The sequence below is a fragment of the Mastomys coucha genome, unplaced genomic scaffold, assembly GCF_008632895.1.
Source record: "Mastomys coucha isolate ucsf_1 unplaced genomic scaffold, UCSF_Mcou_1 pScaffold23, whole genome shotgun sequence".
Classification (NCBI taxonomy): Eukaryota; Metazoa; Chordata; class Mammalia; order Rodentia; family Muridae; genus Mastomys; species Mastomys coucha.
Window position 1 is genome coordinate 47,336,226 of NW_022196906.1, and position 13,760 is coordinate 47,349,985.

The window sequence follows — 13,760 nt, forward strand, 5'->3', positions numbered from 1 at the left end:
GAGCCTGTCCTTCCTGTAATCCTGGTTGTGTCAGAACTCCTCAGAATCAAGCTGACTCTGTGATCCTGGGATTCTGTGATCCTGGGATCCTGGGCTTGTTAAGTCACCTGGGAGTGTGGCTTTCTCTGTGTGTTGTGGGACTGACTGCAGAGCTTGTGCCCAAGGTTTGCTCAGAACACTAACCCAGACAGACCGGAATCAACAGGAGTTACTGGGCTGGCAGAGTTCCTGTGTGCCTGGTCCTGCTGGACCTAGTTACTCCCAGTGTTGGGACAGATGTTGGTTCCTGGTCACCTCTGATCCTGGGTGTGTCAGAGTGCCTGGGAGTGGAGATTCCTCTGGGTGTTGTGGAACTGGCTGCGGAGCTTGCGCCCAAGGCCTTCTCTGGACCCCAGCCCAGACAGACTGGAAGGAACCCGAGTCACTGGGCTGGTGGAGTTCCTGTGTGCCTGGTCCCGCTGGTCCCAGTTACTCCCAGTGTTGGGACAGATGTTGGTTCCTGCTTACCTCTAATCCTGGGTGTGTCAGAGCACCTGGGAGTGGAGCTTCTTCTCGAGATTCTCTCTTCTATCTCTTGTATTCTGTTGGTGATGCTTGCATCTACGATTCCTGATTTCTTTCCTAGGTTTTATATCTCCAGGGTTGTCTCTCTTTCTGATTTCTTTATTGTTTCTATTTCCATTTTTAGATTCTGGATGGTTTTGCTCATTTCCTTCACCTGTTTGATTGTCTTTTCCTGTAGTTCTTTAAGGGATTTTTTGTGTTTCCTCTTGAAGGACTTCTAGTTGTTTACCTGTATTCCCTTGTATTTCTTTGAGGGTGCTATTTATGTCTTTCTTAAAGTTCTGTATCATCATCATGAGAAGTAATTTTATATCTGAATTTTATATCTTGCTTTTCTGGTGTGATAATGTGTCCAGGACTTGCAACGGTGGGAGTATTGGGTTCTGATGATGCCAACTAACCTTGGTTTGTGTTGTTTATATTCTTACGCTTGCCCCGCATCATCTGGTTATCTCTAGTGCTACCTACCCTTGCTAAATCTTACTGGAGCCTGTCCTTCCTGTGATCCTGGTTGTGTCAGAACTCCTCAGAGTCAAGCTGTCTCTGTGATCCTGTGATTCTGGGATCCTGTGACCCTGGGCTTGTTAGAGCACCTAGGAGTGGAGCTTCCTCTGGGTATTTTGGGAATGACTGCAGAGTTTGTGCCCAGTGTCTGCTCAGGGCACCAGCTGGCCCATTCAGACCAGAAGCAACTCAAACCACTGGGCTGGCAGAGTTCCTGTGTGCCTGGGTCTTGCTGGTCCCAGTTACTCCCGGTGTTGGGACAGATGTTGTGTCCTCCTCACCTCTGATCCTGAACCTGTTAAAGCACCTGGGAGCGGAGCTTCCTCTGGGTGTTGTGGGACTGGCTGTGGAGCTTGAGCCCGAGGTCTGCTCAGGGCACTAGCTCAGACAGACTGGAAGAAACCTGAGCCCCTGGGCTGACAGAGTTCCTGTGTGCTTGGTCCCGCTGGTCCCAGTTACTCCCAGTGTTGGGACAGATGTATCCTCCTCACCTCTGATCCTGGGTGTGTTAGAGTGCCTGGGAGTAGAGCTTCCTCTCTGTTTGTTCTGAGACATGGTCTCTCTATGTAGTCCTAGATGTCCTAGAATTTACTATGTAGACCAGGATCTTCAAAATCACGGAGCTCCATCTGCCTCTCAAGTGCTAAGATTAAATGTGTATTCCACCACTTGAGGATTATTTTCTTCTCTTAAGCTTTGACTGTTTTATTTTGTTCTGGTTTTGAGACAAGGTTCTTTTGTAGAGGCCAGGCTAGTTTCAAATTCAATATGTAGCCCAACTGACTTTAAACTCCCAATCCTCAGCCTCAGCCTCCTGGGTTCTACAATTATAAATGTATCCCACCATATTCAGCTCTATGCTTTGGCTCCCCCTCAGAAATGACACTGGAGAGGAGACAACTTTACTCAGAAAATAAAATGGGGAGGAGGGTTCATAATTTGGCAAGGTGTCCTTGTTTACTTTAAGGTCCACGCAATAGGATAACCCCCTTCCTATTCAGTTAATTTCCAACCCTGGTTCCAAACTATAGTAGGGTATGATGAGAAGCCGTGAAAGAGAGGAATCTAGATCCATGTAACTCTTATTAAAGTATATTGTGGCTGTCCAAGTTTGCTCTTATTTGTTAGTCATATCTATTTCTTCCTATGCATAGCATATGAATTAAGCATAGGTATCTATGTATAAAAAAAATAAGGTAACTACAGGATTGTGTACCAACTGTAGTTTCTAGTAACCACAAGAGATCTTAGAATGTATCCCCCACACAAGAATAAGGGGCACTACAGTATATGGGGTATTGGTAGTGGTGGTGGTATATATTATCTTCTCTTATTTTGCTTTGTTGAGAGAGAGTTGCACACTGTAGTCCAGGCTGGCCTGAAAGTCTATATAGCCCAATCTGACCTGGAATTCATTGCAATCGTCCTACCTGTGCCTCCTGAGTGCTGAGGTTCCGGCTTGGCAGTATGCAGAATCTTGAAGTTTTGGTTTTATTACTTTCAATGAACCAAAAAGTCTATGAGTGTGCAGTGATCCCAAACATTATAAAAAGTCAAACGGCTTCTGTTTCTGTCTCAGACATATCCTCTTCCTCCAAAACTCACTGTGCCCCCCCCACTCTCCCTTTTCTAACTTTCATGTTACTTGAAAAGGATTGAACTGACCCAAACTCCAGGAAGAAAGAAACACATTTATGCTTATCTCTTATTTGTTGCTATCCCATGTACTCAAGACAGTTTAATGTAAGGCATGCAGCTCTCAACAGCACTTCCTGTAGGTGGGGCTTCCCAGGTTATGTTATAAGTAGCTGGTGTATGACCTGTGGTGCTCAGCCCCCACCACAAAGTCTCAGTACCTCTGCTGTCCCACGGGCTCCCTCCCTAGAGTTTAGTAAGTGTTTGTGGTATACACCCTGGGCACTCTGGCCTTCAGAATAGCATTCTTAGCTATTCCTTTCTTGGTCCAGATTCTCAGTTACAGAAATGACTCCTTCCTGACCATGATGAGGCAATATGTTCCAGCATGCTCCACCAGGAAGTCACGCCCTCGGGGAGCCACCAGCCCTCTGTCCACCCACCATCTGAAAGCCACAGCCATATGCTCCTCCTGGTTTTGGCAATTTCAGAAATGTAGGGTTTTATTTTTTTTATTTTTTATTTTTTGTCCCATTGCTCTTTTCCTGTGGCAGTCCCCAAATGAAAACACAAGGGAACAAGTTTGTAAAGCTCATGAATAATAATGTACAGTTAAAGCCTTCCTTCCTTGGAGAATTCCCATAGTATATGGCATACTGGTGACTATTCCTAGCATGGTTACACATGGGCTGATAACTGTGACTTTGGGATGAGAATTGAAACCCACCCTTCTGTTTCTTAAGGATGATTTAATTCCCTTCAGATGCAAGGAGCTTTGGTGGATCCACCTAACCACTTCTCAGACATGCCCAAATTTGCCTGATCCATAGGGCGTACACAGCTTGGGCCGTTCAGCTGCAAACTCTATTATGTAAGCAGAAAGGTCAAATACTATTTTGGAAAGTTAAAAGGCACATCTTATTTTCCCTGAATTAATATTCCTTGTGCCTCTCTCTCTTCCTTTCTTTCCCCTCCCCATTTTCTAGTTGAAAAGTCCAAGTTGGGCTAGAAGACTCTAAGACCATTAGCCAGAGAATTCAGAGTAAAGGAGATACGTCTTTCTTAGGCAGGGGTTGCCTCTGTGGTGGTAGGTGTGGTACAGACAGATGAACAGCTGGGAGAAGCAAGATGTTGGCAGAGTCTGAGTTTCATTCATCCTGGGTAGCCAGTGGCTTCCAGTTGATCTGATTATCTTTATGAAGTCTGAGTTGCATGAACAGTTTTATATGAAGAGATGGTCAGATCCTGGCTTTGGAATATGATTTAGGCAACACAAGGCTGGGAAAAGGGAAACTTTATTTTTATTTCTCCAGGATAATTGGGAAGCCCTGCAGCTTCTTCAGACAAAGCTAATGGCTATAACAATTCCCAGCATGGGTGATAACAGCCAAAGCAATAAATAGCTTCACTTTTGTGTTTAGTCAAGCTTGTATCCAAGTCCCACCCAGGATCAGACAGTACATTTAGGGAAAGTGAGGACAGAAAGCCAAGTCTCTTCCAGGAGGACTCTGTAATCTGATTGGCTCCTGCAGTAGGTGGCTGGTCCACCTCAGAACTGTTCAGTTTGTTTTGTTCCTTCCTTTTTCTTGCTGTTTGTTTTGTTTTTTGCTTGTGTGTTCATTTTGTTTTTCCAGACATGGTTTCTCTATGTAGCTATGTAGCCCTGAAACTCATTCTGTAGACCAGGATGGATTCAAACTCAGAGATATACCTGCCTTTGCCTCCTGAGTGGGAAGATTAAAGGCATGTACCACTGAATCTGTTCTTTATTTCAGCTTCCAGCAAATAACAGTCAAGGCTCTTAAGGAAGTTGTGTCCCTTTGAATTCCCTCAGGGATCTCATGTGACCTAGCTGTGACCTAGGTAACAGCAGATACACTGATGACAGATGTATCACGTGGTGAACATCTGATAACCAAGGATCTTCCCTCCAGGGGAACAAATAGAAGAAGTTCTTAACGTAGACTAGAGGATACAGGAGGCTTCGTGGAGGAAGAGGACCAAGTTAGGTGACTCAAAGACTAGACTCTGTACCAAGCAAGGATGTAGTGAGAATGCTGAACTCCATCTAGGTCACTGAGACTTGGTGAGTCAGCTCGAGTGGACCTCATCTGCTCTTCACTTTAGAAAGATCAACTAGCTCAGTGGTTTCTCAGCCCTGGGCACTGTTATGCCCCGGTAGACATTTGATTTTACTTTAAAACCTTTCCAGTTTTCACTGCTTAAGTGAGGGTAGAGATCGGGGGTGCTGAGGAGCAGTCTACAGTGACCAAGACAGAAGGGCACAGGAAAAGGAGTGTCAGGAATGCCTAGGTAGAAAATCTTTGTTCCAATCAATAGAACAGAAAGAAAGAAAGAGAGAGAGGGGAAGAAAGGAAGAAAGAGGGAGAGAGAGAGAGAGAGAGAGAGAGAGAGAGAGAAAGGAGGAAAAAAGGAAAAGAAGAAAGAAAGGAAGGAGGAAAGAAGGAAGGAAATAAAGAAAGGAAGGAAGAGAAAAGGGGGGAGATTAGAGTCAGTAGCAGGAATGCTGGCCTGGTGGTGCATCCCTTCTGGTCTAGCCTCAGCTACATAATGAGTGTCTTAGTTAGGGTTTCCACTACTGTGAAGATACCATGACCAAGGCAACTCTTATAAGGACAACATTTAATTGGGGCAAGCTTACAGGTTCAGAGGTTTGGTTCATTATCATCAAGGCAAGAACATGGCAGCATCCAGGCAGGCATGGTGCAGGAGGAGCTGAGAGTTCTACATCTTCTTCTGAAGGCTGCTAGCAGAATACTGGCTTCCAGGCAGCTAGGATGAGGGTCTTAAAATCCACGCCCACAGTGACACACTTACTTTAACAGGGCCACACCTTTTAATAGTGCCACTCCATGGGCCAAGCATCACAGTGAGTGTGAGACCAGTTTGGGCTACATAAGATCTTTGTCTCAAAAAAGCAAAACAAAATAAAAATGAGCGCATACATAAGAACTAGGGAGGATGGAGATTTATAATATGTAATCTTAGTTACCAATTTAACTGGATTTAGAATCATCTAGAAGACAAACACAGGGGGAGTATTTTTAACCATGAGCCAAAAATACCCTTTACCCCTTAAGTTGCTTCTTGCTGGGTATTAGTCACAAGAAGAAACAAAACCTCTACATTCCTGGGATGGCAAATGTTAAAATGAACAGCTCTGTGCAGAATTATGAGTGGAATTGTGACACTGTAGCAGTTGGAGTGGTGGGTAAGGAAGAAGTGGAGGTGGCATTTCTTCTCTTCTGCTTTGGGGAGCTAAGTGGATGGAGATGGACAGCAGAGGAAGGGTGAATATGGGAAGCGGAATGACCTCCTTCACTCATTTACCTAACCAGACTACATAAGAATTCTACAAGACCAACAACAACACTTCTCACCTTCCCATGCTTCATTTCTGTGAGATCAAGACAAAATCAGAGACCAAGAAGAATGGCCATGGTGGAGAAGACATATATGGTGTGGGATTACCTCTGAAGGACAGGGCTCTATCGAAAGTCTGGTTCAGTCTTCTGGAGTGAGTGACAGCCTCGTGGTCCTTGCAGTGTAAGATAATTGTCCAGGCCCAGAGATGTTGGAAACATGTTTCAGGCGAAGAACCATATGTGCAGAAGCTCAGGTGTCTGTCAAATTCCCTCTAGCTGAAGTGATAAAGGGAAGTAGGTTATGAGGCCAGAAGGCATGTACAGACTAGGTCATGGAGAGCAGAAATTAACCTCATCTTTTAGTTGGAAGGGAAGAGGCTCAGTTCAATCTGTCCTGTTTGGGACAAGCTTGTAGACACCAGGACAGTGAAGGGCTATTGCACTAAAGGGTATAATGAGTGTGGGTAGATGCAGAGACAAGGATGGATTTCAGAGAGAATCCTGAGCTTGAGTCAGTGGGGTTTGTTAACCAGATAGGAAAGAATGAGGATGGAAAGATAAGAAGTCCAAGGTTAACTGAGTGGGCTCTGAACTGCCTGTGACCCTGTAGATGGAACTGCTCAGGGGTCAAAGGGTTAGAAAAGAATATTCGTGTGTTCTTGAGCCCTGCCCTTACTATTGCGTGAGGATTTCAGAATGGCATCTGCAAAGGTGTGGAAAGGAGCGAATAACTGAGATGGAATTAAGTTGACAGGTCCAGAGATGCCTAGGAGGAGAGCTGAAAGATAAGATTGGGTGGGTGAGGGCTTGCTTAAGAGGTTAGGCAGATAAAGGGAAAGCCCTGGGCTAGTGAGATGCTTGAACAGGTAAGGACCTTTGCCACCAAACCTGATGACCCAAGTGTGATCCCCAGGACCCATGTGTTGGAAAGAGAACAGACTCCTGCAAATTGTCCTTTGACCTCTACATGCACACTTGTGGAGATGTGCTTAAACATACACTAACTAAATATATAAATGTAGTAACAAAAAAAAATTTTTAAAGAAAAGCTTTGGATCACGTTAAGATTTTGAACAATTCCTTTCAGGAATTTTTAGACAGGGATTACAATGATTGAGTTTGAATCTTACAAAGATTCATGAAGGATGGAGGGAATTCCAGAAGAAAGAAGGTGACTATCAGGCAGGATGGTTGAAATGAGAGGAAGGAGAGTATCTGTGTGAGATTTCTCAACTATGACATCATTAGGGACTTGGCAATAAGTGCAGAAGATAAGCTATTCTTGCCAAGGCCAGACGGCTTTTTCCAGCATATCCTTCATGACATCAATGATGCTTATGGAAGGCCTGAGAGGCCTGCAGTAGATGCAGAGATGTGAGCCTCCAGGCTGGAAGTTCCCCTCTCACAAAGTGAATGGTAGCATGCACAGCAGGGCACACCAGGTGACTAAGTACAGGTACACTACTCTGTCTACCTGTACTTGGTGGGTCTGTGATATAGACACCTTTTGTCCCTTCAGCCCTTTTTCCCACTTATTCAGCCTTCTCAGCATCCTGCCCTGGTTGCTCTGACTCTGAATCAAATAGGAGACCTGGTGAAGATAGTGACAGCTTAGCTGTGGGAGGCAGTAGGGCTGTAGTTAATAGGGTTATAAAAAGAACTGACACAACCTGGCTTGTACTCCTGGCTCAAGGCTAACTGAATTGCTTGCCAGTTCCCACCCGACCTGGTAACATTCCTATCTCCAAGCCTTTATTTCAGGTTAAAGTATTCATTCATTTGTTCATTCATTCATTCATTATTTGTTCATTCACTTGTCTATTTTCAATTTTGTTTATTTTATGTATTTATGGGTATTCTGTCTTCATATATGTTTGTGCACCAGGTGCATGCCTGGTGCCTATGGAGGCCAGAAGAAGGTATCAGATCTCCCAACTAATGGTTTGTGAGCTACCATGTGCGTGCTGGGAACTGAACCTGGGTCCTCTGAAGAGCACCAGTGCTCTTCACTGTTAGTTATGTCTCCAGCCCTTTATTGCTTGCTTGCTTGCTTGCTTGCTTGCTTGCTTGCTTGCTTGCTTGCTTGCTTGCTTTATGAGGCAGGGTTTCACTATCCAGGTCTGACTGACCTGGACCTTGCTGAACAGATCAGGCTGACCTCTAGTGTGATGTTCCTCCTCTTCCTCCTGAAAGCTAGGAGTGCAGGCATGTGCCAGGCTTCTGGTTTTTGCTCATCCTGCCCATTCACCTCCGTGACTGTTCTCTGCCACCTTCTCCCTACTGCACGAGTTTTCAGTCCATACAGTCCATGCACTTACTTGTCACTTATTTTTCTTTTCAAGGCTAATGTGATGTCACAGCTCTTTATGTTCCCTTTGGTTAAAAGCACTCTGAATACAGGGTTCCTGTCTCAGCTGTATTTTTTTTCTTCAAAGATTTCAAAGCTGGTTTGTGTGCACAGTTTGTAGGAGGAACACAGCTTCAACAAGTGTAGGTAGAGGAATAAACCTGGGAAGAGGTAACATACTCCTGTAATCTTGGTGGGAGGGAGGATTGTGGCAGGTTCAAGGCCTACCTGATTTACATAATGAGTTCAGGCTAGCTGGAGCTACATAGCAAGAATAAATTAAACAGTGTACACCCCTAATCCAAAAATCCTCAGATTTTGCCAATCCAGCTTGGCCATGGCAGGGACATTGCGACATGGTTCCCACCCCTGGAACAGAGCCAGCAGGGCGTGGGACTCCACGAGTGTCCATGGTTGCTGTGGGCATAAGGCTTAAACAAGGTTTTTAAAAAAGGTATATTTTTGCTTCATGTTCCTCCTTCAGAAAATATTTTCCCTGCCAATGTCCTCTCCCTCAAGGTTAATTACTCCATGACAATCAAAGACAGCTTGAGTATGGCAGGTGAAGGTGTGGCTAATGTCTCACCAAAATGGTAACTGCTGAGACCTTCAGAACAGCCCTCAAGGCTGTGGGAAAGAACTCTGAAAATATGAGTTCAAAAATTTCTCAACTATGTAAAATGTAAGGATGCAACATGAACTGTATGAGAAGCTTCATAGATCTAAGAGAATAGAAGCAGCTGCACTATGAAGTAGCTTGTCAGAAAGATTCAAAAGGAGACAGATTTCTGAGTTCAGCATCAGCCTGAGAAAGTAAATTTAGATCCTGGCATAGTTGGAATGGTAATCTCAGGACAGAATCCCACCAAACTAAGTTTACAAAAGCAAGCAGATCTCTGAATTCATTTGCAATGTTTAATAAAACAAAAAAGCACTTGCTATCTTCTTCCTGATAGTCAAGGGGCTAAGATCATGGAATGCTGATTTGTAGGATGGTCAAGAGGGAACCTGGAATAAATGACTGAATTGATATATAAATAAAAGGCTGGGCTTTTGGTCTGCATGAGATAAGCTAGCAGAGGGTGATAGCAGTTCTATTTTTAGGAGAGCTGAGCTGTCTGGAAATCTCTGCAAAGCAAACATAGCTCTTTCGGAATTTTTTGCTAACAGGATTTCTGATTTTGGTCAGAAAATCCATGGATAGCAAACAAGGTTCTTTTAGAATGTTCATAGCTCTTTTAGAATTTTTTTCTAACAGTGTTTCTGTCCTTGGTCAGAAATCCCAAGAATTACCTAGAGAGTTAACACAGCTCTTTTAGAATTGTTCTTCTAGAACATCCAAGAATTTTTTATAGCAGCTTTTCTGATGGAAAAATCCATGAGCTATCCAGGGAGCTTTTTGAAATTTTTTTCTAGCAAGAAAGAGCTGTCTTGAGCAGAAAGCTTGTCTCGAGCAGACTACAGAACCAAGAGCTATCTACGGAGAGCTGTCTAAGAAGCCATCTTGAGCAAAGCACAGGCTGTCAGCTGGGACCCATCATTTGACTTCAAGTTGTTTGTTTCACTACTCTCAAGCACCCCTTCTCTCTCTCTCTCTCTCTCTCTCTCTCTCTCTCTCTCTCTCTCTCTCTCTCTCTCTTTTTTGGTTTTTCAAGACAGGGTTTCTCTGTGTAGCCTTGACTGTCCTGGAACTCACTCTGTAGACCAGGCTGGCCTTGAACTCAGAAATCAGCCTGCCTCTGCCTCCCAAGTGCTGGGATTAAAGGTGTGCGCCACCACCACCCGGCATCAAGCACCCCTTCTCTCAGGACCTCCGAGAGTCAAGGAATCCTGACAAGGAATCCTGACTTGTGTTTAATATGCAGAGTATTATTAGTAGAGCTAATATTTCAGAATAGAATGAAAAACTATCCATGACTTAATTCAATTTCTGTTCAAAATCTGAGATCAACTATAAAACAGCTATGGCTATCTTTAAAAATATAAAACTGTTTGGTCTCCCAGCTTTCATGGTCAATTGTCATGAACCATGAATCAGGGGAGTAGATGAAGGGCAGCTGTTGCCATTCTTGACTGCTCCAATCTACACTCCCAACTTGTGTAACTCCTGATCCCCGCACTGCTGCTATGCGGAGGAGGTGGCCTACTTCACAAAGAGCTGTGAATCATTACAAGTCTATAGCCTGAATTAAGATCCAGAAGAGCACACATTGGCATAGGAATATAGATGGACAAGCTGACATCTATGCCTTTTTACTTTTATATTTATTCATTCATTTTGTGTATGTATTGGGCCACATGTCTACCACAGTATATGTATAGAGGTCAGAGCACAGTTTGTGGTCCTCTCTTCCCACAATGTAGGCTCTAGGGCATCCAGCTCTGGTCAGCAGGCTTGGTGGTAGGTGCCTTTGCTTTATAAGCCATGTTTCCAGCCATATCTCAACTTTGGACTTAGGAATTATTAAGTTTTCTCTTTATTGTTGAATTAAGAAAAGCAATGTAAACAATGAAAACACACTTGCTTACCTCCAAAATAATGTCACCTCAAATCAGGGTCTTTATGAACAAAAGCACTCAGAAGCAATTTGGGTGAGGTTTGGTTTTTAAATGGTTCTTATAAATCAATTCTGGCCCTGACGTAATGGTTCGTTAAAATGTAAATGCCCAGGCACAGAAATGTTTTCATTTACACAGAAGCCAGTGTACTCTGCTGGTTAAGAATAATGATACATTTAGACAGCCCCAACCCAGTTTCTACCCTGGATGCTCACTGCTTCCTGAGCCGAGCTTCCCAACTTCCCTGTACTTTATTTTGCCACCTGTGAAATGGAAGCAGCTATGATTTCTGCCTCAAAGGTGTGGGGTATCTGAGTGAGAGCAGTTCCAGCCACAGAGTAAACATTCAGCTGATGTAAACGGCTTGTTACGTGTTTTTATGTTGTGCTCAAAGGCAAATCTACTTGGGTGCCAAAAATAGAAATACCAGTTCTAAAATGTAGCAGGAAAAGTCTTATTCAAGAGGCGTCCTTCTATGGAGCATTAGAAATGCATCTCATTCTTCTTGATATTGTCATGTAACGGTAAATGTGCTATTGGCTATGTAAACGATAAATGTGCTAATGTGCTATCAACCTCTTCAAAGAAATGATTTCAACGTCTTTCCACAGGTGCGATGAACGTATAAGACCTTCAGCATCTGTGAGGGGGACATCTGCGGTAAGTACCTGGGGAGCCAAAGGTGACTCTAAAAACTTCAGCGTCTGTGTCATCAAGCCTTGGCTACCTAGTGAGCTGGATTCTTCCTGGCCCCTCTTCAAATTTACATTAGAAGTTCAGATTTCTCCCAAAGAGTCTAAGGTCTCTGGGTGGTAGATCGCCAGCTGGCTCTGGCACAGGAAGGCTCATAGCCTCTGCAGGAAGCCGTAGCCATTGTGTCTCCGCCACGCTAGAGCTGACACCTCTGCCATCAGTCACTGTCACTGTCACTCCTACAATACTAAACAAGTAGATGGGGGAAGAGGTATGGGGCAGCCATAGCCACAGTTGACAACCAAGTGGGTGTTAACTGGATCCTTTCTGAGTATGGACATTGTTTTATTCAAAGTGGAAACCATTGAAGTATTAGGTGTGTGTAGCTGAAGAAGGAGCTTGACCACACACAACCCTCATGCACCAAAGGCAGAAATGTAATTATCCTTATTTTAATTATTTTATGCACATATGTGTTTTTGCTGTGAGTGCAAGCTGGTTATCTGTGTACCACTTGCAAGCAGTACCCTCAGAGACCAGAAGAGGGGGGTCATATTCCTGGAACTGGAGCCAGCATGAGGTCAGGAGATGATCAACCTGGGTGCTCTTAACCCCTGCGCCATCTCTCCAGTTCCAAAGGCTAAAATTCCAATTTTCCACTGTATAGCACTATGTTCCTATTTTCTTCTAGACCGAGAATAAAACGTTTTCTATTTTTGCTTTTTGAGATCATAACTTCTGTTTTGTGTATGCCTACAACTTTCTCTTTTTTTCAAAGATTTATTTATTTATTATATGTAAGTACATTGTAACTGTCTTCAGACACACCAGAAGAGGGCATCAGATCTCATTACAGAGGGTTGTGAGCCACCATGTGGTTGTTGGGATTTGAACTCAGGACCTTCAGAAGAGCAGTCAGTGCTCTTAACTGCTGAGCCATCTCTCCAGCCCCCGCCTACAACTTTCTATATAGGTTATGATATGTAAATGTAAATAAAAGGTAGGCTTTTGAGGCAGATCTGTGAGTCCACAGAGCAAGTTCCAGGGCAGCCAGTCACACAGAGAAACTCTGCCTTGAAAAAAAGAAATCATTTCTGGTTGCTATTTTTAATGAACTATTTCACAACTCTTAGTGTGTAAGGGACTTGCCAGTGAGCCTGAGAGTGGCTCCCACTCCCACCAGTGACCAGAGGAAAAGAATGGAAGTTCTGCCTAAAGCCAAAACTGTGTGTGGCCTCCTGGGAGTTAATGTTGATGCCACTGGGATCTTTGGCCAGATCTGAGGGGATGAATTCCCCACCACTTTATTGGCAGCTGGGCAAGAATGATACAGGGGGATGTTAGTATTTTGTGTGAGGTTTACTGCATGATTGAATGACCCTTCTCTGACAAGAGATTTATTTAAACATTTGCACAATTAAAGAAACAAATCACTTCAGAAACACCAAATGCTTTGGCACTAGAAGGAAACAGAGATCACCTAGCCCGGCAGTCCTCAGACTCCACCATGGATATGACCCATGCTCTGTGAGGGTGTTAGCCAGTATGCAGAATTTGTAATAGTGCCTCGCCTCTGCCTAAAGGATGCCAGGATCTCTCCTCCATCCACTTGTGATAGAGATTGCCAGATGTTTCCAGTGGAACATGTAGCCTCTAGTTGAGGACAATTTCCTGAGAAGAGAAGAATATAAAGTTAAAATCCACCTTCAGGGACAAAGGTGTCACTCAGTTGATAGAGAACCAATCTTAAAGGGAGGGGGGTGCATCTACTTAAACAAATTAAAAAGTGGACAACAACTAGGGCATGATGTCTGAGGCATCCATGTGCACACAGATGCCTTGAATTCAGGCATCTTGAACTGAGTTCAACAAGGCTAGCATGGGCTATATGAGACTATATCTTAAAACACACACAAGCACACTTGCGTGTACATACACTAGACAAACCCCCTGTGTGGTGATACATGCCTGTAATTCCATCACATGGGAGGGTTAGAAGTTCATAGCAGCCTCTGCTACATAGCAAGTTCAAGGCTAGCCCAAGCTACATAAGACCTCATCTCAGGAAAAAA

At 44.0% G+C, this 13,760-nt stretch overlaps 1 protein-coding gene and 1 non-coding gene across 5 annotated transcripts in view; both read left to right on the forward strand.

The window, feature by feature from the left end:
- Exph5 (exophilin 5) overlaps window positions 1-13,760 on the forward strand; it is a 96,791-nt gene that overhangs the window by 59,751 nt on the left and 23,280 nt on the right. For all 4 annotated transcript variants that reach the window (XM_031343529.1, XM_031343527.1, XM_031343528.1 and 1 more), the window contains one exon: window positions 11,607-11,655. In XM_031343529.1, the coding sequence (XP_031199389.1) occupies window positions 11,607-11,655 (49 nt within the window). The remainder of the gene's footprint in view (window positions 1-11,606; window positions 11,656-13,760) is intronic.
- LOC116074053 lies at window positions 9,658-9,722 on the forward strand. Its single transcript, XR_004112035.1, has one exon. It is a non-coding gene; the product is annotated as a U7 small nuclear RNA (small nuclear RNA).